The sequence below is a fragment of the Sturnira hondurensis genome, unplaced genomic scaffold (genome assembly GCF_014824575.4).
Source record: "Sturnira hondurensis isolate 20B ecotype Veracruz unplaced genomic scaffold, ASM1482457v3 Scaffold0007208, whole genome shotgun sequence".
NCBI classification, from domain to species: Eukaryota; Metazoa; Chordata; class Mammalia; order Chiroptera; family Phyllostomidae; genus Sturnira; species Sturnira hondurensis.
Genome location: NW_028079839.1, coordinates 5754665 through 5768110, shown reverse-complemented (window position 1 = coordinate 5768110; position 13446 = coordinate 5754665). Strand labels below are relative to the sequence as shown.

The 13446-nt window shown below is 63.6% G+C and overlaps 1 protein-coding gene across 1 annotated transcript; it reads left to right on the top strand.

Moving 5' to 3' along the window:
* The first annotated feature begins 5 nt into the window (after window positions 1-5).
* ADAM8 (ADAM metallopeptidase domain 8) lies at window positions 6-13342 on the top strand. The gene is given in 27 exon segments (XM_037051291.1): window positions 6-18; window positions 1987-2048; window positions 2050-2087; window positions 2089-2237; window positions 3244-3347; window positions 4295-4371; window positions 4487-4565; window positions 4648-4724; window positions 5021-5204; window positions 5477-5539; window positions 5619-5687; window positions 5974-6143; window positions 6275-6356; window positions 6894-7042; window positions 7161-7338; window positions 7593-7682; window positions 7845-8034; window positions 8116-8197; window positions 8538-8691; window positions 9089-9166; window positions 9600-9684; window positions 9999-10113; window positions 10561-10753; window positions 11058-11123; window positions 11312-11362; window positions 12715-12792; window positions 13197-13342. Coding segments are annotated over 27 exon segments (2727 nt in total). The 3' UTR covers window positions 13248-13342.
* Window positions 13343-13446: the final 104 nt, after the last annotated feature.

Sequence of the window (13446 nt, the reverse complement as noted above, 5' to 3'; positions counted from 1 at the left end):
CCAAGATGCCTTGTGGCGGTGAGATGGGCGGGGCTCCCCAGAGTCGGCCAAACCCCTCCCACCTTGGCCAACGTGTGCTCCCGGCACCAGGGAGCAGTAGCCCCTCATCCTGGGGTGAGTCAGGAGGCCCCTGAGGGCTGAGGCCTCTGTCCCCCTCCGCCTGCAGTCAGGGTGTGGCCGGCCCGCTCCACAAACCCGAGCCCCTCGGAGCTCTGCCGTGGGCAGCACTGATGCTGCTGGGAGTGCCTCTGGGCGTGCTGCTGGGTCTCGTGGTTTTCGAAATCCAGTTCAAACTGCCTGCCGCAGGTGGCCTCTGTCAGATGAGGACCAAGAACCGAGGAGGCCCAGTTGCCCAGACAAGGGCCCCTTGGGGTGTGCACATGGTGGCTGTGCCCGGGCTGTTGCCTTGCAGGGCTGAACAAGCCCAAACTGCTTCCTCTTCTGCAGGTTGTGCAGGTGGGACCTGTGAGCACACAGGCTCACCTGCCAGCCCAGGTGGCCAGGGGTGGTGTCATAAAGCATGGAGACAGAGCAGAGGAGCCTGCTGGCTCAGTGCAGGACTCTGTCCCTGCCTGGGGCTGCAGTTCCAGGCTCCAGGCTATGGGCGGTGGCAACCCATCAGCAGCACCTGCTGCTGGTGAGAGGGACCACTTAGGTGTGTCCTGGGGGCCAGGTGGGGGCTCTGGGCCCACATGGGTCCTGGCTGCTGACCTGAAGCACCTGTGGGAAGCCATGTGCAGGATGGCCGGCTCCCTGAGGGCCACATAGTCACAAGATGCTGCACAGGACCCACTGTTCTTCAGTCTCCTGTCAGACAACTTGGAACACATGACTGGGGAACAGAATTGAAGTCGAGGGAGGACTTGGGGTTCACGTGGGGGGTGAGCTCAGGGGCCTGCCCCGAGGCAACACCAGCCTCCCTGGGAGCCCTGTCTGCGGGTCCAGGCATCACTGCGCCAACACTGCTGCCCTGGCCAGGGCTTGTCTCCTCCGCCAAGGAGGAGGAGACATGGGCTTGTCTCCTCCTTGCCTCTCCTTGTCCCCCAAAGTCTGCCAGCCCTCCTGCCTCCCTATGCTGTTCCCTTTGGGGAAAGTCATGATCCATTGAAGTCTGACCTCTGTTCTGCGGACACCACAACCTGTCACCTCAGCCTCCTGCTGAGGAGCATGTCTGGAATGATGGGTAAACCCTCCCGGCTCAGTTGCAGGCTGGGGTCCCCAGAGCACAGACGCACCTGTACCAGCCTCAATGTCGGCAGTGTTGGGCAGCCCCCCCTTGCAGGACACACTACCCCTGGTGCTGTGTGGGGACCCCCAGAGCCCGGCTGGGACAGCCCCATTGACAACCCCACTGGGAGGGGCCTCTGCAGGGTGCAGTCTACAAAGGGCGTGGGCTGGATCCCCAGGTGCCCCTTCCCCAGGGAGGCCTCCAGGGCCCAGGGGAGCAGGGCTGGGGCCTGGCTGGATTCACAGGTGCTGCAGGAGCCTTCTGCTGCCTAGGAAGTTGGGGCACCCCCACCTTCCGACACCCCTCCCTCCAGACAAGTCTTTCACAAGTCACTTTCCCCAACAAGGCCCAGCCTTGCCAGAACGGCCCAGATTAGCCCAGCTGCCTCCCTCTGCGTGGACTCAGTCCACCTTTGAGAAGGCCCTCTGTGTGCTTGGGCCCCCAGGGAACCTGAGTTATGAAAGGAACTCAACATTCGCTCCCCATCTATATGTGGCGTTTTCATAACTCGAGGTCGCTGGGACACAGGAGCCACAGGGCAGGAAGGGTGTGAAAGGAGGGGCAGGGCACCTCCCCAAGGTGCTGAGGCCCCGCCCCGGCAGTGTAGTAGGCGGGGTGGGGCGTGACGGGGAAGTGCCTAAAAGCCCAGGGCCAACACCGCCACTGAGGGCAGAGCCGCACTCGTCCGTCCTCAGACCCTGGGTCCCTGGATTCCTGTCTGTTCTCGGACCCTGAACACTGAACTCCTGGCTCCCCAGCCTTACTCCCCGGCCACCGGATCCTTGTCCGTGCCCCAGGGCCCCAGACCCCCATCCCTACCGGTGCCCCACCCCTCCCTGTCCCCACATCACCCTCCTGGGGCCCCAAGCCCCCAGACCCCAAATTCCGAGTCCCAGACCCCCATCCATGCTCCCTGCTCCCCGGGTCCCGGCCCTCACCTGGCTGCCGGCCCTCACCGGGGCCATGTGCCGCCTCAGGCTGTGGCTGCTTGGAGCGCTGTGGCTACAGGGTGAGTGTGGGACGGGCCAGGTCGGGGGGGTGAGGGAGCTCTTGTCCCCGGAGGGCCGGCCACCTGACCTCAGCGGAGCTGTGCTTGGACTGGCCCCAGGTGATCACTCAGCAGGGAGGCCCCGGGAGGTGGGCAAACTGACCTTCAAGAGGAAACTAGGGAGGCCTGGGGCTGGGGCCCAACAGGTCTTCCTTGGGTCTTGTGGCGAGTGCTCTCTGCTTCTGGGGCTCCCAGTCCTGCCAGGAGGGTGACTGAGGAGCCCGAGAGCTGAGCAGGGCCTGTCTAAGCACATAGGTCCTGCTCTGCCCTTGGGCAGACCAAGGGAACTGCTGGCCCTGCCCCCACCCCAGCTCCCAGAACCTCCTGGGCTGAGGTTCTGAGATGTCCCAGCCCCACACTGGAGGCAGCCAGGAGAGCAGCTCAGGGGCCGGCAGGGCTGGAGGGCCTCCAGGGCTTTGAGTTCCAGAGGCGGGCAAGGTGATGGCCACAGAGACACACCCATTTGTGAAGAGGAAGGGCAGGGTCTTTGGGTGGCTGCAGCCTGCCCTGCTGTCTGTTGATGCCAGGGAGGTGGGCTGTTCCCCGGGTACCTGAGGCAGAAAGTGCAGGGTGGGCAGGCCTCCCACCCAGGGCCTGTGGGCTCCTGGAAGGGCTGGCTAGGGGCAGGGTCTACCCCGTCAGGGTCCGGGAGGTCCTCATGTCTTTTTTTTTTTAAGATTTTATTTATTTATCTTTAGAGGGGAAGGGAAGGAGAGAAGTATCAATGTATGGTTGCCTCTCCTGAGTCCCCTGCTGGGAACTGGCCTGCAACCCAGGCATGTGCCCTGACTGGGAATCGAACCGCGATCATGTGGTTCGCAGGCCCGCGCTCAATCCACTGAGCTACACCAGCCAGGGCCCTCATGTCTTTTTGATTCCGGGCCCCGTGCTGTCTCACCTGGGAAGGGGCACCCAGCACAGGACGCGGGTGCTCTGCACGCCGCTGGCTGACCCCTTCCTCCCGCAGTGGCCGCCCCCAGCACCCCCCTGCCCCACGTGGAACAGTACGAGGTGGTGTGGCCCCAGCGCCTGCTGGGGTCCCGGACCCGCCGAGCACTGCCCTCTGGCTTGGTGAGTCTTGGCCAGAAAGTGGCCTGGTGGTGTGTGTGGGAATCCCTCCCTGACCCCACGGAGCCCAACGGTTAAAGGGTTGTGAGAGGCCACCCGTGGGCCTGAGAGCCAGGTGGGCTTCTGGGCTTTGGGGCAGACCTCTGAAGGGGCTCCCTCCCTACCCGGGCTCTCTCTGCTCTGGCTTGGCCCTCCCCCCGCAGCCTCCCTTCCCTGCACCCTGCCTCTCCCTGTGGGGTGCTCTGCCCAGCCCCTACAGTGCTACTGCCTCCAGGAGTCCTGAGGCCCAGGCCACTCCCCAGTTTCACTGGCTGTGTGAAGCCAAGTTCCTCCTCAGGCGGGAGGGTGGGGTGGGCCACTCCCTGGAGCCTGAGTGCAGTGCGCCTATGGCACACCTTTCCTGGGGCTTCTGGGGCTGGGCTGGGATTCCCCATGGCTGGCCCAGGTCACTCCTGGAGCCGGGACATGTGTGAGAGGCAGACTACCTGTCTGAGGTGGGCGACAGCCCTGTCCTGACCTCGCTGTCCAGGAAGAGCCCTGAACCCCTGGACCCCCACCCCACTCTGAAGGCGAGGTGTCCAGTGTCCCTGGTCAGGGGCAGGGAAAGGCGGGGCCTGTTAGTGGGAGGATGCCTGGGGCTGCAGGGGCTCCCCACCCCCTCCTGTGCTGCCTGTTGGGCCACATCCCCCTCCTCTTGCTTCCTGGGGAAGGAGCATCGTCATCCTTGTGTGGACAGGGGGGAAACTGGGGCCTGCCCGGGACCCCCTCATGCAGCCCAGCGTCCTTCACCATCCTGATGCTTGAGTGACTCCTAGGGTCCCAGAAGGGCTTCCAGGCTGGGAGCCTGGCTCAGGCTGCGGTTCCACCAGCTGAGCTCCACTCCAGGCTTGCGGTGGGCACATCCTGGGGCAGGGCCCTCACTCTGGACCCCTTCTATTTTCCTGGCTCAGGGCCTGTACCCAGAGAGTGTGAGTTATGTCCTTGGGACCCGGGGGTACAACGTCACCCTGCACTTGTGGAAGAACAGGTAAGCAGGGCTGGGCCTGCCCATAGCTCCCCTGTGTCCTGGGCCCACAGCTCCCTAGAGGCCCCTCCGTTCGGGCGGCAGGCAGGGTCCAGGCCCCACAGTGGCTCTCTTCTAGGGACCTGGTGGCCTCGAACTACAGGGAGACCTACACAGCTGCCAACGGCTCCCAGGTGACTGAGCCGCTGCAGGGGCAGGTACAACCCAGGCGGCCCACCCAGGGTGACAGTGGGGGGTCGGGGGCAGGGCCAGCAGAGCCATCATGCCCACCCTCCACAGGACCACTGCTTCTACCAGGGCCATGTGGAGGGGCAGCCACACTCTGCTGCCAGCTTCAGCACCTGTGATGGCCTCAGGTGAGAGCTGCAGACCCAGGCACGGGGCAGGAGGTCAGGGCCCTAGCACCGCCCCAGCCATCCAGAGCAGTGAACCAAGCCCAGAGAGAGGGGCCAGACTTGGGGATACATTTCCGCTCCTGGATGTCCAGGCTCCTCATACAAGTTACAGGCTCCTGGTGCACGAGGCTCCTAAGGGCCCCAGACTTGTCCCAGAGCCAAGCGGGGCCTCCTGTCCTTCCGAGCTCTCCATCCCCCCGGGCAGCATGGAGGGGCGGGGCGCTGACGTGGGCCCTCCCGCTCCTCTCTGCCCACAGGGGCTTTTTCAGGGTGGGCTCAGCCGTCCACCTGATGGAGCCGCTGCCGGGGGGCGGGGAGGAGGGGCAGCACGCACTCTACCAGCCCCAGCACCTGCGGCAGAAGGCCGGGACCTGCGGGGTCAGCAACACCAGCCTGGACAGCCTCCTGGGCCCTCGGGCCTCGGCAGCCTTCAGGCCTCGGGTAAGGTTGCGCTGCCCAGCTACATTCCCTGCCCATGGGGCCACTCCCACCCTGGCAGTCTCCCTGTGCACACAGTGAAGTGAGGGTGCTGCCCACCATCCCCCTGGCCTGTGGGCTTGCCTCTGCCCAGCAGCTACAGAGAGGGCTGGCACCTTGCAGACAGGTCTCCCAACACTGAGCAAGCAGGCGTCCCGAGAGATGGTCAGTGTGGAGACTGGGCTGAGGTTGGGAGGGCTGTGGCCGCTGACTGGCTTCTCATTGCCATTTCACAGAACCGGCCGTGGTCCCAAAAGACCCGCTATGTGGAGCTGTATGTGGTCACAGACAGCGCAGAGGTGCCCTGAGTGGGTGGGGCAGGGTGGGCAGCAAGGGTGCCACCCATAGGCTGCCGGCTGAGGGTCTGCTGTCCTCCAGTTCCAGCGGCTGGGGAGCACCGAGGCTGTGCGCAGGCGGGTTTTGGAGGTGGTGAACCACGTGGACAAGGTGAGGACTGGTTTTACCCTGAGGGTGCCCCCCAGGGGCTGCCGCAGGCTCTTGCGCTGGCAGAGGCTTCCAGGCTCCCAGCAACACACATCCATTCCGGATCTGGAGTCACCCAGCCTGACAGAGACCCTGGTTGTTGAGGTGCAGCGGGCGGGGGGTGGGGTGGTAAGGAGGCAGCCCAGCCAGTCCCACTCACAGCAGACATGCCTCTGCCCACCTGGGCCTTGCCTCTCTGGGTGGGCACCCGGCCTCCGGGAGCCTGACTGGCACACCTGTCTTCCCGCAGCTGTATCAGAAGCTCGGATTCCGTGTGGTTCTGGTAGGCCTGGATATGTGGACCGGTAAGGACCAGATCGGGGTCAGCTCTGACGCCAGTGCCACCCTGGATAACTTCCTGGCCTGGCGGATGCAGCACCTGGTGGGGCGGCATGCCCATGACAACGCACAGCTCATCACGTGAGTGGCAGTGTGTGACCGGCGGCTGGAAGGTCCACCGCCGGGAAGGGCCACGGACTCGTGGGGCCTCAGGAGTGTGGCCATCCCACGGACTCGTGGGGTCCGCCTGAAGACATTGCTCTTGTTTCCAGTGGGATCGACTTCACCGGTGACACTGTGGGGCTGGCCAAGGTGTCCACCATGTGCTCCCGGCACTCAGGGGCTGTGAACCAGGTGCGGAGGGCCCGGCCTGGCTGGGGAGCCCCACTCAGAGCTTGAAGTGGGACACATGCTGGGGAGACCCCGGGCCCCGGGCCCGCCTGCTGGTCCTCAGGCTGTGCCCATGCGCAGCCACTTCGGTGGGGGCGGGGGGGTGCTTTGTCTTTTAAGAATCATTGATGGAAGCCCTGGCTGGCGTAGCTCAGTGGATTGAGCGCGGGCCTGCGAACCAGACGATCGCGGTTCGATTCCCAGTCAGGGCACATGCCTGGGTTGCAGGCCAGTTCCCAGCAGGGGCCAGTTCCCAGCAGGGGATGCAGGAGAAGCAACCATACATTGATGTTTCTCATCCTCTCTCCTTTCCTTCCCCTCTAAAGATAAATAAATAAAATATATTAAAAAAAAAAGACTTAAAATAAATTTCTCTAAAAAAAAAAAATCATTGATGGGAAGGGACGCCTGGGAAGGGACGCCAGGCTTGCTCAGGCGGCCGGGCCAGCAGCAGGGTGCTGGGCCAAGGGGGAGGCACCGGTCAGCACTGTCTCCTGGCAGGACCACAGCATGAACCCCATCGGCGTGGCGTGCACCATGGCCCACGAAATGGGCCACAACCTGGGCATGAACCATGACGAGAACGTCCAGGGTTGCTACTGCCCCGCGGCCCCCCACACCGGCAAGTGTGTCATGGCGTCCAGCATCAGGTGAGGCCTGGCCCAGTCCTGCCGCCCTGGCAGAAGGTGCCTGCAGAGCAGGGTGTCCTGGGGTACAGCTGGCCTGCCCGCCGCCCGCCCACCCCCTGAGAGAGACCTCTCCCCCCAGCATCCCGTACCCCAGTGTGTTCAGCCACTGCAGCCAGGCCGACCTGCAGACGTTCATGGAGAAGCTCCCGGCAACCTGCCTGGCCAATGAGCCGGACCTCAACCGCCTGGTGGGCGGCCCCGTGTGCGGGAACGGGTTTGTGGAGCGCGGGGAGCAGTGCGACTGCGGCCAGCCCCAGGTACGGCCTGGCACCACCCCCGACCTGCACCAGCCCTGGGTCTCCATCCCGCAGGTTAGGACATCTGGTCCTGACCCTCTGCGCTCCTGGAGTGCCCACAGCCACCATCGGAACAGGCTCCGGCCCTCTGACACCCACAGTGACCGGGAAGGGACCATAGGAAGGCCCTGCCCACCTGAGGGTGGGTCGTGGAGGGAGGTGGGCCTGGGCTGCTGGGTGCTTCGACTCTCAGCAGGCCCCGCCCCGCCCAGCAGGACTGCCAGAACCACTGCTGCAACGCCACCACCTGCCGCCTGGCTGAGGGGGCCGAGTGTGCCCACGGCGCCTGCTGCCATGAGTGCAGGGTGAGCCCCCACCCCACCCCAAGCCCAGTTGCACCCTGAGGGCAGTGGGTGGGCAGGGGCCCCAGGGAAGGAGGCGGGGGGGGGGGGCGGGGCACCGAGCCACAGGCGTGGGTCTGTTTGGGGCCTGCTATTCTGTCCTTGAGCTTTGCTCTGCTGGGCCAGGTGAAGCCGGCTGGCCAGCTCTGCCGCCCCCAGAAGGATGCCTGCGACCTGGAGGAACACTGCGACGGTCACCAGCCGGCCTGCCCAGAGGACGTCTTCCAGGAGAATGGCACGCGCTGCGCGGGGGGCTACTGCTACGGCGGGGCCTGCCCCACGCGGGCCCAGCAGTGCCAGGACTTGTGGGGGCCAGGTGAGGCGGGCAGCAGGTGACCCGTGGGCCTGCGGGTGGCTGCAGGTTGTGAGCCAGAGGACTGACCTGCTGCCCCCACAGGCAGCCGGGCTGCGATGGAGAGGTGTTACACCTATAGCCTCTTGCCAGGCTGCAGGAGCGGCAGCTTCCTTGGTTCTGCAGGGTGAGCGTCCAGCCAAGCCCGACTCCCTTGGCTCCTGGGACAGCCCCATCAGTGGGGTGGCCCCCGAAGGTCCTCTGCACAGAGAAGCAGGGGCTGGAGTCAGGGGTCTGCAGAGGCCCACCCTGCCTCCAGGACCCCCAGGCCTGCCCATGCCGCCCTTGTGGGAGGGAGGGCGGGCCACTGTGTCTAGGGGTGTGAGTGTCCCACCAGTGAACCCAGTGGCCCATCCAGGAGTCCTGGACCTCAGATCCCAGCAACTCCCTGGCCCTGCGAGCGTATCAGTGTGCACAGTATGCAGTCCCAGCAGGGCTGGCACCATGGTGAGCCCCTCCCTCCACAGGGCCACGTGCGGCATCCTGTTCTGTGAAGGTGGGCAGGTGCCGTTGGGGCGGAGCTCCTGCACCATCTCTCCCAACTCCTGCCAGGCTCTCGGCCTAGAGGGCAGCTCTGGGTATGAGCAAGTCCTGGATGGCACCAAGTGTGGTGACCAGAGGGTGAGTGACTGGACACCGGCCTGCATGTGCCCCCTGAGGTCCCGGACGTGTCCCACACGTGAGCTCACGTGGCCTGAAGCAGGGCACTGGCGGCTGGAGGGCGGTGTGGATGGGCTCCCCTGTCGTCGGTAGAGACTCCGGGCAGAGGCACCGGGGAAGTTCAGTTAATGTGGTGTGAAGGCGTTTCGGTCTGCAAGTCCCGCCAGGGGACGGGTGGGAGTGGTCCTCTGTGGCCCTGGTGGCAGCAGTGCGCTGCAGACAAGCCTACCCTGGCTGTGGTGGCCGTGGCTGCCCCTCCTCGAAGCTCACCTGCAGGTGTCAGGTCCGCTTTGGCCACTGGGGCAGTGGGGGCGGCAGGGGTCGGGACCCTGCCTGACAAGGCCCCTCCGCCCTCCAGGTTTGCTGGAAAGGGCTGTGCCAGGACCTCCAAGTCTACAGATCCAGAAACTGCTCTGCCAAGTGCAGCGGCCACGGGGTGCGTGGGCCTTGGGGTGAAGGAGACTCGTGGGCCATGCGCAGGACGAGCCCCGGGGGACAGGGCAGGGGCCTGGAGTGGGTGGGGCCTGTGGACACGTGGGCTGGATTGCTCTATTCTGAGATGGGCGAGAGCACTCAGCTCTTAGTGACGTGTCTGTGATGTAGGGGACAGACCGGAGACCACCGAGCTTGAAACAAGGAGCTGGAACAGACCCCAAGCCACCTGGGGAGGGCTGTCCACCCTTACTCTGCCTAGAAGTACCTCTGGGGTTTTGTCCCTGGGTGAGGGGCTGCTGCTCTCAGCCTGCGTGACAGCCCCGGGCCCCTGGACAGGGGCCTGTCCCCATCAGCAGGGTTCCTCGCAGGCCAAGGTCGGGCCCGGGGCCTCTGTGGGTCCCAGGGGCCCACTCCTGATGCCTGGCTGTCCCCAGGTGTGCAACCACAAGGGACGGTGCCACTGCAAGCCGGGCTGGGCCCCCCCACACTGTGCGGAGCTGCTGCCAGGAGTGCCCACAGGTAGGACCTCACTCCCTGGGGCCTCCGTGCCCTCACAGCCTGCTTGGGCAGTCCGATGGGGCCACCTGGATGTGGGAAGGAAGCTGAGTGCCCCCAAACCACTGGGAATCATTAACGTAAAGATTCGGACTTGCAGTCCCAGGTGTTCTGAGCCCATAGGTCTAGGGTGGGGCTCAGGAGCCTATGACCCCTCCTTGGCCTCACAGGAGAAGGGGTCCTCAGGCAGACGCTCACTCTGGGGTGGGAGGTCAGGAGGGCTCTGGCCAGCCTCCCCGCCCTCCGCCCTGTTGACACCTGGCCTCATGTGCCCACAGCGCCCGGGAGCCTCCTCGTGCCTGTGCTGGTGCCCGTGCTGCTCCTGGTGGCTCTGGGCCTCGCCCTGGCAGGTGTGGTCATGCACCGCAAGGCTGGGAGCTGCATCCGACAGAGGTGAGGCCCCTGGGTTGCAAAACACCCGTCTGCCGTGAGCACAGCCCCTCCTCACCCTGTGGGGCAATGGCCCCACTGCCTGCTGGAGGAGGAAGAGAGCCCTTGGTGTGTGTGTGTGGGGGGGGGGTGAGGGCCCTGAGGGCAGGTGACTCGTGTAGGGCACAGGTTGGTGATGTGGTAAGCACTAGGGGCATCCCCTCTCTTGGGGTGACACCACCCACTTGCCAGCTGCCCACCTGTAAGAACTTCGACCCTGTGCTGGCCAGAGCACAAGACACGTGAAGCTGTTCTTTCTGAGTTGCTGTGGTGGTGTACCATGTGCTAGGTGGCAGGTACTGCAGCTTGGGGTACCCTGGCCAGGCCAAGGGAACCCAACTTAGGGGGCCCCAAGTCCCTGGGTCAGACCCTGAGGCCAAGAGGCATTGACTCGTCTAACTTTCTCGGCAGGAGTGTGGCACCCAAGACTACCATGGGGCTCTCCAACCCCCTCTTCTGCCAGGGGGCTGGCAGGCCAGCGAAGGGCACAGCTTTGGCTCCCCCCATGAGCCCCCCGGAGCTGGTCCCTTCCACGTGCGCCATCCCCGGCCAGCCCTCCAGGCCCACAGCTTCTGCAGTGACCTCTAAGTGGCCACCCTCTGCCGTAAGCATCAGCCCACTCCCCAGGGTCTCTGGATCCACATGCACTGATGACAGAATTGGAAGTTGAACTTGAATCTGAGGCTTGCAGCCTCTGCAGGGACTGAGGACAGTTTTGAGGCCCAGGCAATACCTCAGAGCATCCACACGGCTGAGGGAAGGGACTGTGTGGGTCTTGGTCAGGCTGGGCAGAGCTTTATCCTTCCTCTGGGAGGGGCAGAAATGTCGGGTCCTGAGCTGGGGGTGGAGGGGGAGCCCTGGGAGGCACTGCCCCTCAAGACCCAGGCTCCATGCCCTGTTTCCTGCAGCCTCCGGCCACCATGTCCAGCCCGCCCTTCCCAGTCCCCGTGTACACCCAGCAAGCCCCAGCACAGGTGAGCAGCGGTGCGGCCTGCAGTCAGGCAGTCTAGGTGGCGAGAATTGGGTCCCGGGAGGCAGAAGGTCCAGGGGCTGGATTTGGTGGGCTGGAGACCCCAGGGTGCAGCCACTGCAGTTTCAGAAAGCTGATCAGCAAGGACAGGGGTCCAGGGCCTGGGCTCCTGACTGTTCCTCCTCCTTCCAGCTCCGACCTGCTCCTCCCTCCAAGCCCCTCCCGGAGCTGAAGCCCAGACAGGTGAGAGGACCTGGGCCACATAGGAGACCCCCTTGGCAACACCTGTGCTCTTCCCCTCAGGCCAGACCCCCAGCTACCCTGCAACCTAAACCCCACAGGACTGAGGGGGGGGCGCTCCCCTGCTGTCCCGACCACCTATAGTGTCACCCAGAGCCCCTTCTGCAGGTCACAGGGTCCAGTCCTGGTGTGCTCCTCATTGCTGGGCCTGCTCCCCACCCCACTCAGCCCTGGACCAGGGCCACCTCCAGCAGGCAGCTCCCTCCACTGCTTCTGGCCTAGAGGGAAAGAAGGCAGTGCCGACGCCCTCCACCAACTGCCCCTCCTGGAGCAGGCTCTGCCCCCAGGCACCCTGTGGGGGCTCCCAGTGTCCACCTGCCTGTCACTGGCAATGTTGACCCCTGCGGGTCTCTCCCTGTGGCCTCAGGTCTCGGTGACCCTTTGAGATGGGACTCTCACTACTTTGTAAACAGTCGACATCAGCCTTCCTGCAGCTCCCTTGGCTGTGGTCCTCAATGGAGATTCTTTGTTGCTGTCCTTAACTTTTACTTAGCACTAACTTTTGACTTATGTAAAGTTGCAAAAAAAAAAAAAGGTCTAAGGAGGGCTTTTGACAGGCCAGATGGGGACTGCATGGGCAGAAAGCTTTGTGGCCCAGAAAGTGGGGATGGCCAGGCAGAGGCTGTGAGGAGCCTAGCTCCTCAGTAGGGTGCTTGTGGGTCATCAAAAACTACAAATGAGCCCTGGCTGGTGTGGCTCAGTGGACTGAGTGTTGGCCTGCAAACCAAACAACCACGGTTCACTTCCCAGTCGGGGCACGTGCCTGGGTTGCAGGCCACTTCCCAGTGGGGGACGCACTAGAGGCAACCATACATTGATGTTTCTCTCCCTCTCTCCTTACCTTCTCCTCTAAAGATAAAAAAAATCTATTAAAATGTTTTAAAAATAATTTTAAAAAAACTACAAATGCCAGGTGCCACCCAGGCGTCCTAGCGCTGGGGAGTGCTGCCAGGCTCAGCGTGGCTGGACCAGGCCTGTGCAGCCCTCTAACCCCATCCGGAGCTTCAGTCATTAATTCTTGGTTTTCAACTCCCAAGACTCACGTTCTGGCTGTTTAAACATTTTTTACTGGTACAGGGGAGGTGTGGGGGTCTTGGGGAGAGGGTGACCATCTCTGGCTGGCCTGAGTTTCATTCTGCGGGCGGTCATGGGTGGAAGGAGGGTGTGGTGTAGGACTTTCTGGAGAGCACAGCAAGGCAGCTTGCGGTCTGGGGCAGAGTGTAGCCCTGTGCGGGACAGAGCTCTGCCCCAGCTGGGGCAGGGCGCTCCCTGTCACAGTGTCTGCTTCCTCCTAGGTGGTCAGGCCGACCTGCATGCCCCCCATGCCACCAGTCAAGCCCCGGGCTCAAGGGGCCAACCCCGGACCCACTGAGGTGAGCCCCTTCCCTAGGGCAGTGCCCACCTGGGGCAGGCTGTGTTCCTTCAGCAGGCTGATGGGGCACCACCCCCTGCCCCAGGGCTGCACCACGGGCTGAGAGGAGAAATGTTACCTGCAGGTTTGCTCTACCCTGGGCTTTACTCTGCCAGAGGGCTTTTCAGGGATTGCTGCTTCTTCCAGCTGATAATTTTCTTCACCTGCTGGTCCAAGGACCAGGTGCATCCTTTAAGAGTGTTACTGGGAGCCCTGTGGAGTCACTGTTACCATTGCGTGCACAGGGCCGGCATATTGTTGAATGAACTAAGAATCTAAGCTTTAAGAAGTGTAAAAGGAAGTAACATTCAGTTGGCCATTTTGTAGCAGGTGGTTTTTATTGTTTCATTTTTTTCGTCCTTCAAGGGAGTTGTTGGCCCAAAGGTCGCTCTGAAACCCCCCATCCAGAGGCGGTGATGGCTGAGCTCAGAGCCTTGGGGGCATCCGTCCTTGCACCCGTCTGCAACTTGTTCCTGTTCAAGGAGCCCTGTGCCCTCCCCCACCATGCCTGTCCCGCTTGGTTCACTGTGAGAAACCAGAGCAGAAGAGCCACGTCCTCGGGGACAAGGTCACGCTTTAGCACCCCAGCGTCACAGCCCAGGGCCTCTGGGTCAGG